Source organism: Onychostoma macrolepis, chromosome 15, assembly GCF_012432095.1.
Source record: "Onychostoma macrolepis isolate SWU-2019 chromosome 15, ASM1243209v1, whole genome shotgun sequence".
NCBI lineage: Eukaryota > Metazoa > Chordata > Actinopteri > Cypriniformes > Cyprinidae > Onychostoma > Onychostoma macrolepis.
The window spans coordinates 19,386,674-19,401,965 of NC_081169.1; the positions used below are offsets into that span (position 1 = coordinate 19,386,674).

Genomic DNA, 15,292 nt, shown 5'->3' on the forward strand with positions numbered 1-15,292 from the left:
TAATCCGACTCTGCCCAGCGCAGCAGAAACAACAGCGCTAATGAAATGGCCGCTGAAGAACAAGTAGTCAGTGAAAGTGTATTCCTTTCCCAATGTCTAACACTGTCACACTTACTCTGTTTTGGTCACAGAGTGGCTTAGTGTGCATCTCGTACCAAAGGCGACATCTTTTTTCACAGATGTTTCGCATTTTGTGTTCTCACATATTTGTTACTCGTGGTGGAGCTTTAATTGATTTTCTTTGATCTTCTCTAACCAAAAAACAATGTAGTGACATAATCAGATTTGGCGAGGCTTAGTGGACATCTGCTGCAAAGACCAAATGGGATATTCTAGTAATGTTTATGCAAAAGCCAAATCGACTGAGGCTGGTTGATAGCAAGCGATTGCAAATATAAGGCTGCTGTGCGTTGTCTCTGGACTCGTGAAAATATGACTGTGTTTAGGCTGAGTAAGAAGATGCTTAAGAGAAATTACAAAATGGAATGCAATAATTCTGTGAATTCTGATCATTTATGCAAAGATATTTATTTATACTATGCAGAATATTTATTAGTTGTACTTTGCAATACATTTAGAAAATAGGGCAAAACTGATACTGCTTTTAAATTACATATAAAATCAGACCAATCAGTTTAATAAAGGGTCCTGTCTCTCTCTCTGATGAAGCATATGTGCTTGTACTGGATATAAAGTGAAATGTTTAAGATGCTGTGCAGTTTAAGTTGTATTAAACATGTAGGCTGGGTTTGTCTGAGAGGGATTGACTGCCTTACATAAGCTGTTTAAAATGATAACTTGCATTTTCTGTAAATCAAACCCATCAGGCACAGCCTGAGTGGCATTTTTAATTATAATTTTTCTGAATGATCTCATTTTCTGGGAGTTAATGTCAAGGCCGGTCAGATCTCAACAGGCCTCTCTGTAATAGTTCAGTTTTGCACTTCTCACATTTTTAATTGTCTGTTAAACATGTATATAAGTACTGTACAATATTATACTATAATTGTTACATTTCATGAGCAATTGTATTGATAAGGATAGCAGTAGGAAAAGTTCAATTTCATGCTAGCAAAAGACAATGTTGTTCTGATGCTCCATACAGACAATAACATAGTTGAACAAGTCATTTTTTTGCCATGTTTTTTTTGTTTCTTCTTGCATTATAGGCTATAATGAAAGCTGAGTTACAGCCTCAGTAAACAATAATTTCCATAATTTCAAAACAGATGAGTCACCTGCTTCACGGTTTCTTAACGGTGTGCACGCGCGCCCCCGCCGGCGTACGTGTGACACAAGAAAAGCAGCAGCTAGAAAAATTGTTTAATTTAATTTAAGTTGTTTAATTGTTTGAGGCTTATCGAGGCAAGCACCAAAATGCCACTTTGATGAACACTTGCGTTCAGTTCCCCTCAAGATTATTTCCTATTTGGTTTTTAGTATGGCGATTTTTTTATAAAAAAAAAATTATTTATGAAAAACTAAAGTATATGTTTAACTTCAACGATTTGTTTTACAACACAAAGTACTTTAAAAACGTAAGTACTTTGCTAACAAGTTGTTAAGTGAGGACTACAACTTCACAAGTAGCCTAGCTACAAGTACAGTAGGCTATTTAACATTAGAATTGGCGACACTAATTAGCAACTTGTTAGCTTTAAGTGACGACAGCTCATTTTTATTTATTTATATATATAGCCTATATATATATTTTTTTTTTAAATAAAAGTGAATAGGTAGCCTATAGCCTAAAGTAAATATAAGTAAAAAGGTGTTGTGACATAAGGCCTACATTATCTGAAATGTGTCGAAAAGTTTAAAGTTGTTTTTGGTTTGTTCTTTAATCTCAATCATTTCTCATTTCTCAAAGGTAACAAAACGTTTGAAATCCGGAAGTCTTTTCTGCACTTTTGTTGCTCACCACAAGATGGCCCTATTATAAAGGTTTTGTTTTGTGGATCAACCCAAAGCACTGATACCGTACATTCAGTATTCTCTTTAATCACAATCCTTAAACCAGTTACTTTCATTTCTCCTCTTTGAGAATCTCCTCTTTGACTATTTTCTTAGCCTCTTCTAGTTGCCCATCTCACCATGCGAGCCCTTGACTCCAGCCGCTAATCCTTCTATTGTGTATGTCCACTCACTGGCTCATTCAGCCTACAGGATGGATCTGCTAGTGTAAAAGGAAATAGCTACTTTCTCACGTCAAAACTCCTCTTTGTGGTTTGTGGTGCCATAAAGACAGCAGGGTGTCTGGGAAATCTGTGTCACTTAACAGGTGAGGAGGTGAGACAGCACTTTATTCCCTCAGTGGAATAAACACACAGCTAAAGCTTCACATTCCAGTCCACAGAGGGTTGACACAACAAACCAGGCGGAATGACTGGGATTAAACTGTTAGGAATGACAGAGCAGTGACAATGTGCTGTGCTTTTATCTGTCATTATTAGTTGTTGTCAGTCATTCAGGATAGTATGACTTTTATTGAATTTTAGATGTTATTTATTTGTTTTATGTATTATTTTACATTTGATCTTTTATATTAATTTATTTATTTTATGTTTTCATTTATTTTATAGATTTATTCTTTTTTCTTTTTTTTTTTTAAAAAACCCAAAAAAACAGGACAATATATATTTTCAAAAATTTCAGTTTATTGGGGAAAAAAACAGAATGAAACGAAGGAGAAATAAAATAAGCACACTTTCTCTAAAGATACTATATGGTAAAGACCTATTTAAACATAACATCTAAGAAACTGGAGACAGGTATCATTGCAGGAGCCAAGAATTTTTTGCTGGATAGATGAAAAATCATAGAAACCTACAAACTGTGCTTAAGAAACACTTGAATAGGACTACCTTTTCCCTTTAAACATTAAAGATAAGGCAAACCCTACATAGATGTCACATACTCCTAAAGAGAGGTTCTACAAGCACAATCTGAAATACCACAGTTTAACATCAATGACACTACACTTAATATAAGCATAGTGTCTGACTGAATAATACACATGAACAAATTGATGTCAAATCTCTGGTTGCATTTATAGGGTTCTAATTCTTCACCTATAGGATTGCATTGCTCCTGATGTATATAAAAGTTTTTGTACTGACAGGTTGACTGAGACTGTCCATATACGGATAATCCATCGGAATGGCCACATGAGGTAACAGTCAAACCATTAATAACAACAATACCATTTTAAAACATCAGAAAATTCAAATAGCCTAAAAGTTACAATTCATCTCTCATTTTATCACCCTTAGGCCGAACTAGCCTGCCAATAAAAAGAATGGAGTTGGTCTTGTTGTCTTTCACAAGGAAAATGAAGGGATGGTCGGCATAGAAGAGCTTGGGGTTCCTGATCTTCTCGCTACCATAAATGCTGTTGTCAAATGGATTTCCCTCTGTGTCCCACTCCAAGGCAGAGGCATGGAAGACACTGGCAAGGTAAAGATCTTTTTTGCCAGAAATGTTGGACAGGTCTGCCTTAGACTTGTCCACAGCTTCAGTGAGACCAAGTTCTGCTAGATGTTTCTGGAAATCAAGAGAAAAGAGCCTCATATATCATGCAGAAAGTATTAGAAGTGGTCATATAGTTACTATATTGCAAAAATCAGCTATTTACCTGAAGGTCGTGGCTGACTTCCATGCTGACTTTAGGCAGAGAGATGGCGACCGCTCTCTCCTCGAACTTGCTGACCCAGGTATCCAGCTGCTGGCGAGTGAGCAGTTTCTCAAGCCTTTCAAGAGGCTCCACGTGGTAGGGCATGATGAAAATCATGCTGGACTTCTTATGTGCCAAAGGCATGCTGATCATAAGCAGCTTGTTCTGTGTGTCTTCATAGAAGCCGTAGATACCTGTAAAGGGCAAAGATAAATACTGTTAAGTTCACTTGTTGGTATAGTAGATTTTGAGTAAGAGATTTCAAAACAAGCTGTTGGTTTTACCTGTGCGATGCATCATTGGAACAGAGATCGTGTGAGAGCGGGAAACCAGGAAACCACGGTTGTCAACCATCTTGTGGTGGAACTTCTCATCCCAGTGGGCTGTGGAACAGAAATAAGCCATTAATATTAATAATTAGATTTGCGTTCTAGTCAGTATTGTTTGTCATTTTTGTCTGGCTCTCTTCAGGATAAATAATGTAAATGAATACTTACATAAAATAAATATCAAACATAAATATCTATCAAAAGTAAATATCAGTGCTGACTTAAAAAAGAGGAAAAATCCAGAATAACAATTGGCAACTAGTTTTGAATCTATAATTACATATGATTTAATAAGTAGTATAAGTATACTTTCTATAGACATTCCAGGAACTGACAAAGTAAATATCCATCATAAAAAAAAAAAAAATAGGACATGAAAAATGGGGCCTGCCAAGATCAATAATTAAATAGAATTTAACAACTATTAATTAAATATGATTTATATAGTAATTCCTGTAACTATTCAAGTAAATATTCATCCTATCTATATAAAAAAGTCAGGGCATGGTGACTAGATCTGAGTGAATAATTTAATAAAATGTAATAATTTAGAAGTAATTCATAGAGACATTCTTGGAACTTAAAGTAAAGTTCTTAAAGTAAATATCAATTGGGGGTTCGTCCGGGATGAATAATTAAATGCAATTTATATGACATCTTAATTTTAATACTTACGTTTAAAGAACATTGCGTTGGCGATCATAGCCCCATCTGTGTTTTTCACATCCTTGGTAATTTCTGGCAGCTTTCCGTCAGTTGACTTGGCAGCCCACTCATTGATGGAGTTAATGGCGCTTCTCTTATCACGGAAGTTGATCTTCGAGTGTTCATAGTTGTAGTGCTTCTTGCTGTTCTTGACAAAGTCGTCAGAAAAGCTGACAGAGCTGGGGCCATACAACCTGTTGCTGATCTTCCACGTTACGTTGCGGGCCTGGGGGTCGCTCACCTCAGTCAGAAGCTCGGACAGGCCTGTGTGCAGATGGTCATCCTTCAGGGTGTCAGCCTTCAGGAGTCTCTTCACCTGGGATGCAGTGGAGGATTTGCCCCCCATGGCAACCATTCCCAGAGAGGAGGCCACCACCACTGGAGAGATGAGGATGTTGTCAAGATCCTTTTCTTTGGCAATATTGTGGTAGAGATTGAAGGCCAGGTTAGTGCTGGTGTCTGCCATGGAGGTTGCATGGGGACTCAGCTTTTTGTCCTCACTGGACACGGCCACAGCCAAAAGGCACAGAGCAATGAGGTTGGATACCAACATGCTTTCTGTATTTTTGGGTAGCAATGAAAGCCTACAAGAGAAAAGAGGCATCAAGTGATACTGGGTGCAAATTTAACAATTCTTCACTAATTCAAATTTATGTTTCTGTGTCTGTTTTAGAAACAAAAGGCTGTTTAGTGAATTGCTTGAGCTTGTGTTTTATATGAGATTTAAAATCATTTTGTGTTTGGATTTTTAGGTTTTTGAAATGTATTCCCCCTAAATAGTTAAACCTACAGAAATAAAGCCTGTAGGCCATGTTTTCTAGGTCAAACCAGTTAAACAAAAGCAATGGCAATGACTAATCAGACAGGAATGCACTACTTAACCTGAGTCTGCTCATTTTATACAGCTGTGAAAAGTGCCAAATCACTTTAAAATACCTATTAAAACACTTTACTGCAAATAGAGATTACATTGCATGTTGAAAGTATGATATAAAACTATGCTTAATAAGCTTGTAAGATGTTATGTGTCCCTTTTCACTAACAACCTCAAGATAGTAGCTTATGTAAGTCAGCATGGTTGTTCATTCACATATTATGTTTTTTTGTTGCTTTTTATCATCTTGGATACCTTGATACGTTTTCATATTCATAGTTGTCAACGATTTCGATTTTCACTCTGAAAGACAAGAGGTGCATTTGGGTAATCTATACAAAAATATTTTTATATACATTGGTTAATGTGCAGAAAAAAACTTGAACTCCTTTCTTCTCCTCATAATTAAGCAAAGGTTAAGTAAGAAGTAGCAGAGCAGAAGTCTGTTGCTACTGCATGCACACAGAGAAAGAAAGACGCGTAGACTCTTCTTATTGGCTAGATGATCTAAGGTGGAAACTTTTGACCACTCAGAACTTCCACAGTGGACCCACATCTGAATTCCAGAGGTAGCACTTATTGAGTGATAGCATAAAATTACTCCCGAATGGAAAGATTTCATCGCACTCTTGTAAATATAGGGTAAAAAATACTGGCAAAAAAGTACACAAATCTGAAGAAGAAAAAAAAAGCATAAATGAAAAGAACCTAAATTGACTGTCCAACACATGTAAACTGACCTGTAGGTGTTTTAGAAACTTTTTTTTTTTTAGCAGTTTTTCACCTTCTTCTTTTGGGGGGGAAGCAAAAACATTAATAACATTATACTTGATTTTGGATTGACTTGCCTGTAAATGCATTTTTAAAAATGCAAAACGGACTGAAAAGCAGAAAGAAGAGTATTCTCTGACCCTGTGTGTAGTAACCTTTTTAGCATGCAAGCAAAAAAACAAAAAACAAAACAAAAAAACATTCCAAATAAATATTTGTGAGATTAAAGCATTTTTCCCAATAACTACCTTGGACAGCTGTTTGGATGTGTTCTTCTTTTCTCAGATGTTCTCCTCTTCTTTTCTCAGATGTTCTCCTCTTCTTTTCCCAGATGCTGTTTTGCAGCAGAGTGCTCGAAGCAGAGGACTTTATACTCCAGGAAAGAAACTTCTAGAAGCTGGAGCCGGGCTATTCAAATGAGGATGTTTGGATTTCCTAGGGAAGCTGAGAGAGCCCTCCCTCTGGATCCGATGACCACAAGATTCAACCTCTGCAAGGTCCTAAAGCCTTCTGAAATCTGCAAACAATCAGTTCATCTCTCCCATTAAACTAGTCTCATCTTCATTTAAACTATGAGTCGTAAATATAAAATTGTATATATTGGCATGAAATGTGTAATGGAAGATGATAATGTTTTGTCCTGTATTATATTTTACCACTGAACCCAGATTTGCTCTGCTGAGTTGGTAGTGTTTTGCAGAACAGAATGTGCATTTTATGCTAGAATATAAAGTTTGAAACAACTGTTTGTCAATAAATCACATAAATGGACCCAGGATATATGAAGTAACCATTATAATCACAAAGTTTTCTGTCTTTGCCAACATTCCTTCTAGATTCTTCTGTCGGGGATGTAGAGACATGCTCCCTAAGCTCACATCCTCCCCCAACACTGCCACGTCAAAGCATAAATTCTTTTTCGGGCTGTGGGTGTGGTGCAGGAATGGCTATATACATTTCAAAGTAACTTTTATAATTTTACTATACTTAATATGGTATTTGTCTGAATTTTATAATGTGGTGATCAGTCTTTTGCACATTTTGTTTTGTTAAGCTCTGGTCTGAGCTATTTTGCAAATTTGCACTTTTTCATTATGTAACTTTTTCTTCTGTCCCCTGCAGTAATGAAACACAAGCTTTTTCTTTCTTTCTTTCTTTCTTTCTTTCTTTCTTTCTTTCTTTCTTTCTTTCTTTCTATGCATCCACTATGCATCAAATGTGCATCAAATGAGCTCCATAAAAATGCATTAAAGATAAAAAACATTGCTGTAAAAAGTTCAGATTTTTATTAGGTTAATTTCTAAATGTCTTATAAGCACAAAAGCATGTGTTTTGTGCATTGACCACCTGTGCGTGGTATGTGTTGTCCAAACATGTGGCTCTGCTGCAAATGGCAATCTGTTGTTTACCGGAGAGTCTCTTTAAACATCTCAGTTCTCCCAAGACTTCAATCTTGCATGTGGCAGATGTCTTACTTGCTACAGTGGCACAACACTCAAACTTTAGTTCTGTTTAAAAATGTTTTAAGAATATATCCATATATGTTCGTTGAACCTCAGAAAATCTGCACAAAGCAGTCATTGATTTATGGGCTGAGCTGGGGGCTGTGCCAAACATGTATGATGTAAGATGTGAGCAAAGTTACTTCTAAAACGCTGATGTAACTCAGTGCAGCATTGCATGTGTCTTTGATTTCTTATCAAAGAAGTGAGAAAAAGAGAATTTAGTGAGAAAAACTATTTACAGGTATGCTGGTTTAGTTGGTTTTATAAATGGTTTATGTGCAAAACAAATTCATTTATTTATACCGGAAATCACATAAATCATAAATCACAAATGGAATTGTGTTGTTTTACCACTGCGGCAATCAGAAGTTTCCATCATATACTGTAGTTGGTCTGATCTGCAACCCCTAGGAGTTTGTTTTATTTTAAAAGGCACAAGTCCTTTTTTTTCAAGACAGAATGACCATCTTTCAGGGTGGATGCAGTAATCAGACAAGTTTTTTATAGCACCGAAAGATGCATGTCAGTGGAAAATAAAAGCAAAGTATAGGCAAACCTCCCCAACATGTATGACAGTTCATTTGCACATTAAGTCAGAAATATTAAGTATGATTTTGGCTCTGTCTTGACTAAAGGGAGAACAATCTTTGCTCAGGCTGATGAGGAGCAATGCCCTTCAGCATATCTGGGCCTATGTGTGTTGCATTAATGAACAGACTCTTAGTCATTGTGGATAAGGAGTAATTGACTGTGACCTTAGTCACTTTTACTAATTGAAAGCATGATGATTAGTTCTTAAGATTTTAACCCCAAAATTTGACTTGGTATGTTTAAGGCTTTGAAGTAATTATTCAGATAACCTTTCTCTTGAATTAGGAACAAAAAGTTGCTTAACTCAAAACTTTTATTTTATTTTTTTCAGCCTGCACCATGTTGACCACTAGATGGCGATCAAAGAAAGCAGTTGTATCATACAAGTGATGGCTTTCCTAAATTCAGGGGTAGTCTATTCCTTTCCTTTTCTCTCATTAAACAAAATGGGCAAACCTCCCCAACAAGTATGACAGTAAGTATCATTTAAAAAAAATGCAATTGGAATTTGGGGTTCAGTATTTCAAATTCAAAACAGCACCTTTCCGACTCCAGATTCATGGCATCTATCTTATGACTAAACATGCATGCATGCTATTCACAAGTATAACAGACAAATATGGGAGTTTGGAGATATCTGAGCAGTTGGATGCTGTGACCAACAGCTGATCAGAGAATAGGTGTCTACTTTATTTTCACAGGGCCCGAAATGTCAGGGGATGCAATTACCCTGCTGCAACCTAAGCAAACGTGCCCACACACACTTACAAGCACTGGGGATCACAAAAGTTTGCTTGTATGATTTATCAGTGATAGTCTTACTTAATTAAACGTTAAAATGCATTCCAAGGCTTCCCAATATTTCATTTTCCCCTCTCAAAAATGATTCCTAAAGGCCAAATAATCCACAAATAATGCTATATTTTTCAGCTGTATTTTAGCTTTTAGTCTTATGGTTCTTTGCTGCCACTATTTAATGCAGTATGTCCTACTATTCATTTGAAAGCACAACTTAATTTATTAGTTTTATTTATTTTCACGAGTAGAAGGAAAGTTTAAATGGCTTTTAATTAAAAACTACAATTTGTGAACAAACAAAAATGAAAAAAGAATTAAATTTGAAATAATCGTAAACAAGAACCATATATATATATATATATGTGTGTATTACATTAAAAGTCTTAGTTTGAATAAAATTGAATAAGGATTCGTCATAAAAATCCACGAATGAATGGAGTTTCTAGCTCTATATTGGTCAAATTCTCTTTTAAACTATTCAAATTGTGGTTTCATCTTTGACAAGTAATGTACAAATAAATGCTAAATACACTAAAATATAACAAATGTGTTTCAAGCTCAGCACTGAAAAAAATGTGTCTCTATCCTTTACATACTGGACAGTAGGGTGCACAATAAGACAGAGCAGCATTTGGCCCCGCCCACATCGCATCAGCCCCGCCCATAAGCAATCGGCGCTGCACTAGTGCTGTCTCACTCCCATAAGCAGAAGCGCAGGTACAGCACTCGTTTGACAACACAAAGAACGCCTTGAGCCGAGCAAACAAACAGCTTGCTCTTTTAGTTTAGACACTTTTTATTGCTTCTAAATATGCTTGTCGTGTCTGCCAGTGCGAGCGCCTTTTAATTTGGTCTCGTGTTCTTTTAATATCCTTTGGTTGAGTTGCTGTGTCAGTTGTTAGCTACCTGTCCCGTTAGGTGTGGAAGGAAGGAAGGAACGCACACACACACACACACACACACAGACAGACAGACAGAACACGTTCCTCTGAAGTTCACTTGCTGAACAGCTAACGTTACAGGGCAAACGCGTCTAGATAAGGTAAGAAAACTTGTTAACGTGTCTTTCTTTCTTTAATTTTGTCACCTGCTCCTTTTGTAAATGGTTTGTTTAATCGATGACCACTAACGTTAGATGGTGAATAAACAGAAATGTTAATGTATGGTATTAAGTTAATATAAGACTAGTCGTTTAATGTAATCATTTATGTAATATTAAGGCAATAGGGTTATTGCAAGGACGCAGAGGGTTGTCTAAAGTTGACAGGGTGCGGTAGGGGTCTTAAAACCCCCAGGAGTGAAACAAAAAGTTTGAGGGGGTTCATGCTTTCAAACATTTTAGTCACTATAAAAGACTGCAAGGTCAGTAAAAGCTCCTTCATAACACAAATCGCGTTGTAACCATAGCAACAATATGGCGTTTTTTCACTTTTCGTTAGGATTATCATCAGACTTGTCTTTTTAGTAAAGATCTACACATTACAGGTATGTCACAAAACGTGAGTGATTTGTTTTGAATGCTTTTAAGGTAAGCTTTTACGTTTAGCCAACTGTGCAAGGAACGCCAAAAGACATTTTGCTTAGCTGGAATATTAACAGATATTTATCTGTAGCCTACATGTAATCTCCATATTCAGGATAAATTAAGAAGTTAGCATCTCCTCAAATTTGAGTAGAACATTTCAAGAAACCAGAATATTGGCTTACTCTGGTTTTGGCAATCAGGTTAATTATTTTAAACTTGGTCATATGTTGACTAACACTGAATCAGTCATCATTAATAGAAATGTTGTTGTTGGGCCAACAAAGGATGTTGATCCAGGAAAATGTTTTAATTGGGTAAATCACTTTAAGCACTTTAGATGATATAATCAGTACAACCTACATCACTAGTTGTTGGGCCAGATAATCTTGCTTCGTTTAATCTTGTAATCTGCTTGACTTGTTTGATATCAATGCCGATTTACCAGTTAAAGAGAGATTTCACCCAAAAATGAAAATTGTCATCATTTACTCACCCTCAAACCTGTAAAAATGTATTCTATTGAACACAAAAGATAGTTTGAAGATTGTTGGTAACCAAACTGTTGACGGTAACCATTGATTGACAGTATGAAAAACACAATGAAAGTCTATGGCTACTTTCTTGGCTAACTTTCTTCAAAATATCTTCTTTTGTGTTAAACAGAAAAAAAAACTCATACAGGTTTGGAACAACTTGAGAGTGAGTAAAAGATGTCAGAATTTTCATTTGTGGGTGAACTATTCCTTTAAGTCACTTTTTAAAAAACATATTTTCAAATATTTTCCTTTTTTTTTTTTTTTTTTTTTTTGACATGCCTAAATGCCATTAGAAACAAAACCAGACCAAAAGTTAAAAATGAACCCATTGCTGGTGTTGCATGTTGGGAAACATACTCATACCGGCTTTATATAAGCTTGCATCTGCACTGAAGAATAAAGATCTGTTAGCTGAGTAACAAGAATCACTGTTGCCCATCTCTTAGGAAACAGTGTTCATTTATCTAGCATGGCGGGTGTAACGTTGAATTATCCCTCCTTATCGTAAGTGAGCCGGGTGATGCTGTGAGATGACCTATTATTATTATCAGTCCTGTGGGAGCTGAGCCATGTGCTTGTCTTTGATTAGTTCACACCCCCCTCTCACATGTCAAGGAATAATGGATGAAACTCTTTAGACTCAAAGCACAGCGTTGTATCATTAGTGGACCAAATGACATCTACCCTCTTAAGAAGCCTGCTTCTGATGGAGTCCGCTTTAATACTTGGGGATCTTTAAACTTCATTGCGTTTGACATTGGGTGGTTTTTAACTTAGTACTTACAGCAGAGATCTGTGGTTATTTGATCAGCAAGGATTTCTTTACTAAATAGCAGCTATTTAAATTAATTGTGAGGCCTTATTGGCTATGGCATGTTTGACTAGGTTGCCAAATTTAGCTAATTTTGAAGCACAGGTTGAGGCGAAGCAGAGATGCTGTGTTTGATGAAGTACTGGCTTGTATCATCATATCAGTCAGTAAACAAATTGAGGCGTACTGCTGCACATCTATTCATAGTTTTAACATGATGTTACACCCTCATTGGAACGCTACCTGGAGGGCAAAACAAGGCTTTCCTCCACTGCCTGCCAGTTATTTTTTACCAGGTTTGTACTTAGTATTACTAAGTTTTAATTACAAGCATATAAGTTTTATTACTTAGTATTTTAATGTATAATATACATTAAATTGAATGTTAAACATTTTCCCATAGAAGACCATTAGAAATTAACTGCTTGATATGTGATTTAGCGTGTTGCATTCATACAGTAGCCTATAGAATGCAACAGTCGGGTTCCAGAAGTAAAAATTCCATCCATTTTCTCAATAGGGATGTTGATTTTTAACATTATTAGCTTGTAAACCTTTAGAGACAGACGTGCTGATTTAAAAAAAAAAAAACAGTGTAACAGTGAAATTCAAGGTGAAAAAGTACATTATCCTTGATGCTGTGAAGAAAATTCCACCAATCAGAGAGCTCGGCAGGGAACACTGCTCCCATAAAGCGCTTTTTTAATGTTGTGATTTACCTCGTAGCTGGTTGGTTTGGTTCATGGCTTATAATGCTTTAGCAAAACCTTTTTAAAATCCCTAAAGGGAAAAATTAATGGGGCAAAATACTCCCAGAAGTGACGCCACAGAAAAAGTGGACTCTGGCCACATCTGTTTGGTTGTACATAGCATACAGTGAATCATCAATAAAGTGTATAGCCCACTGATGCCTCGCCCTCATCTCGACATCCAATCAACAACTAATGCATACAGTCGCTTCCTTGTTTTTCACTTTTGATAATCCATTACACTCAGATGTATATCACAATATTAAATATATATACAGTGGTGGTCAAAATTATTAGAACACTCACCAGCTAAAAATGGTTTTAAGTCAGTTATTTCTATCTTTTGCTGTAGGGTGTCATTATGAAATATCAGTTTACATTTCCAAACATTCATTTTGCCATTAATTATAATAATCCAGTGAGATTTATGATTGCATAAGGAGTCTGTAAAATGAAAATACTGTCAAAAATATCATAAATAGATTTTCTTTATCAATTAACTTCTATTAACTAAATTAAATCAACATTTGGTGGGACCATCCTTTGCGTTTAAAACAGCTTTTGCCCTTGGTGCACTTGCGCATAGTTTCTAGGATTTAGGGTGTACTCACACTAGGCATGGTTGCCTTGAATCGAGCCCGAGCGCGATTATCCACTCACACTGCATGCGTACCGCGCCTGAGCCCAACCGAACCGTGCCCTTGCCCACCTCTTCCAACCGGGCAAAGGGCCGACTAAACGAACCACGCCCGAGCACGGCATGGAGCGATCACACTAGTCAAACAAACCGGGCTTTGGGGGTCAAACGCGATCGGGCACGGCTCAAAACGCCTAGTGTGAGTACACGCCTAGTGTGAGTACACCCTTATCGAGACAGACTGGATGACGATGAGATCAGATCTTTGTGTGGAGCACTGGCTGTTGTCAAAAAAAAAAATCTCACTGGATTATTACAATTAATGGCAAAATTAATGTTTGGAAATGTAAACTGATATTACTGACACACTATACAGCAAAAGATAGGAGTAACGGACTTAACCATTTTAGCTGGTGAAAATACTAGTGTTCTAATAATTTTGGCCACCACTATGTATGTGTATAATTATATATGTATATATAATGTCACTATATCCATGTTATCCAAATGTTTTTCATGTTAATTCCTGCTGTTTTTTGTTATTAAAATACTGCAGCAGGTGCTGTACATGGCTCACAAGTGCCCAAAACTAAGACACAGGGACAATTGACAGGTCTGTGTGGTAATTCAATGGCAGTCTCTGCACCAGTTATGTGACTGAAACTATGAACTGATCATGTATTGTATGTTGATCATTCAAACAGATGGCACCTGTGCTTACTGCCTCTGAGATTTCAGGTGGCAAAGGAGGGGTTAAGGCTTTGATGGCCTTCGTTTCAGCCAGAACAATGTTCCCTCTGTGACTGCATGCCTCGAATGCCTTTGTCAGGTGCTGGTTTTCCAGGGAAATGCTTCATCACCTACTGTATGATTAAAGTTTGATCCAAAATGACTTTCTTCTCACCAGTCCGCTGGACTTAATCACCAGGGGTTGTTGCAAACTACTCCATTAGGCCATTCTTGTGCTTTCGGCATTAACATTCAGGAGGGCAGCGGGTTCAGCTGGATGGAGAACGTGCCAAGCTCAGCATCCCTCTGTTTGGAGTGAGTGGAGCCATCTGAGCACAGTATGTTTATCCTGGTTTGTTGTTCGTTTTGCTCTGTCCCTTGTGTGTAGGAGGTGTGAAGTCCTTCATTTTGTCTCACTCTTTTAAGATCTTTTTCTTCCAAAAATATTTTTTATGGCAAAGTTTTTCATACAAGGTTGTCTGCTGATTTTGGATTTGTTTTGGATTTAATTTGCACTGAGAATTGCTTTAGAAATAAAACAATACATATCCTGAAAATAACGTGTTTGAGTTCTAACATCAAGGCTTTGCTCATATTGCAACTAATTTTGTTTGTTTTGTAAAACTAATAATAAGTGTAATTCATTCTCAACATATTGGAACCCATTTTCAAATATCTGGATTTTTGGATTGGATTGGATTGATTTTTGGATGGACTGTTTTGGCCAGTATGCCAAAAAGCATGCCCGATTTTTCCTGCCTGTCTGAACAAAGCCTTAAAAGGCTCTCAAAACACAACCGGAAAAGCTTGACATAGGAGTAAATTCTAACCAAAGATGGTTGATTGCAGGCAGTCAAGATGGCTAAGGAGGAATGATTACTTAAAGAACACCACTGAGCGGTGTTATGTCTTTAGCTCCATTACTCTCCTGAATAAATGATGGGGCATTAAATTAACCACATTTGATCTTTCAAAAATGGCGCTGTTCCACATTAACACAATGAGGTTGGGTGCCCGGTCATCCTTGATTTTTCTGCTTGTAATTAAAACTATATTGTC

At 36.8% G+C, this 15,292-nt stretch overlaps 2 protein-coding genes and 1 long non-coding RNA gene across 8 annotated transcripts in view; 2 read left to right on the forward strand and 1 right to left on the reverse strand.

Moving 5' to 3' along the window:
• The first annotated feature begins 1,968 nt into the window (after nt 1-1,968).
• Nucleotides 1,969-7,299, forward strand: LOC131521009 (uncharacterized). Of its 2 annotated transcripts, none has more exons than XR_009266174.1 (4): nt 1,969-2,281; nt 3,122-3,172; nt 3,273-3,456; nt 6,684-6,802. It is a non-coding gene; the product is annotated as an uncharacterized LOC131521009 (long non-coding RNA). The 2 variants fall into 2 exon arrangements; XR_009266173.1 differs by lacking the exon at nt 1,969-2,281 and adding an exon at nt 7,189-7,299 and having other exon boundaries at nt 6,684-6,849.
• Nucleotides 3,166-6,736, reverse strand: serpinh1b (serpin peptidase inhibitor, clade H (heat shock protein 47), member 1b). Of its 2 annotated transcripts, XM_058745625.1 has the most exons (6): nt 6,601-6,736; nt 5,837-5,884; nt 4,678-5,291; nt 3,958-4,056; nt 3,635-3,867; nt 3,166-3,543 (listed from the first exon to the last, which is right to left on the reverse strand). In XM_058745625.1, exons 3-6 carry the CDS (start codon nt 5,258-5,260, stop codon nt 3,241-3,243), a joined length of 1,218 nt encoding a protein of 405 aa, XP_058601608.1. In that variant the 5' UTR covers nt 5,261-5,291; nt 5,837-5,884; nt 6,601-6,736; the 3' UTR covers nt 3,166-3,240. The 2 variants fall into 2 exon arrangements, with proteins under 2 accessions (XP_058601608.1, XP_058601607.1); XM_058745624.1 differs by having other exon boundaries at nt 5,837-6,677.
• A 2,638-nt stretch (nt 7,300-9,937) lies between the features above and the next one.
• The window catches only part of gdpd5b (glycerophosphodiester phosphodiesterase domain containing 5b), a 46,453-nt gene continuing 41,098 nt past the window's right edge, over nt 9,938-15,292 (forward strand). For all 4 annotated transcript variants that reach the window (XR_009274363.1, XR_009274364.1, XM_058799547.1 and 1 more), the window contains exon 1: nt 9,938-10,288. The gene's annotated coding sequence lies outside the window, so the exon portion shown is untranslated. The remainder of the gene's footprint in view (nt 10,289-15,292) is intronic.

Excerpts from the sequence above, each read along its gene's own strand:
- serpinh1b (XM_058745624.1), bottom strand. The coding sequence starts at position 5,904 with ATGCACCTCTTGTCTTTCAGAGTGAAAATCGAAATCGTTGACAACTAT. Across the intron at positions 5,292-5,836 it reads GAATATGAAAACGTATCAAG|GCTTTCATTGCTACCCAAAA; the intron begins GTATCCAAGATG and ends TTTCTCTTGTAG. Across the intron at positions 3,544-3,634 it reads AAGTCAGCCACGACCTTCAG|AAACATCTAGCAGAACTTGG; the intron begins GTAAATAGCTGA and ends CTTGATTTCCAG.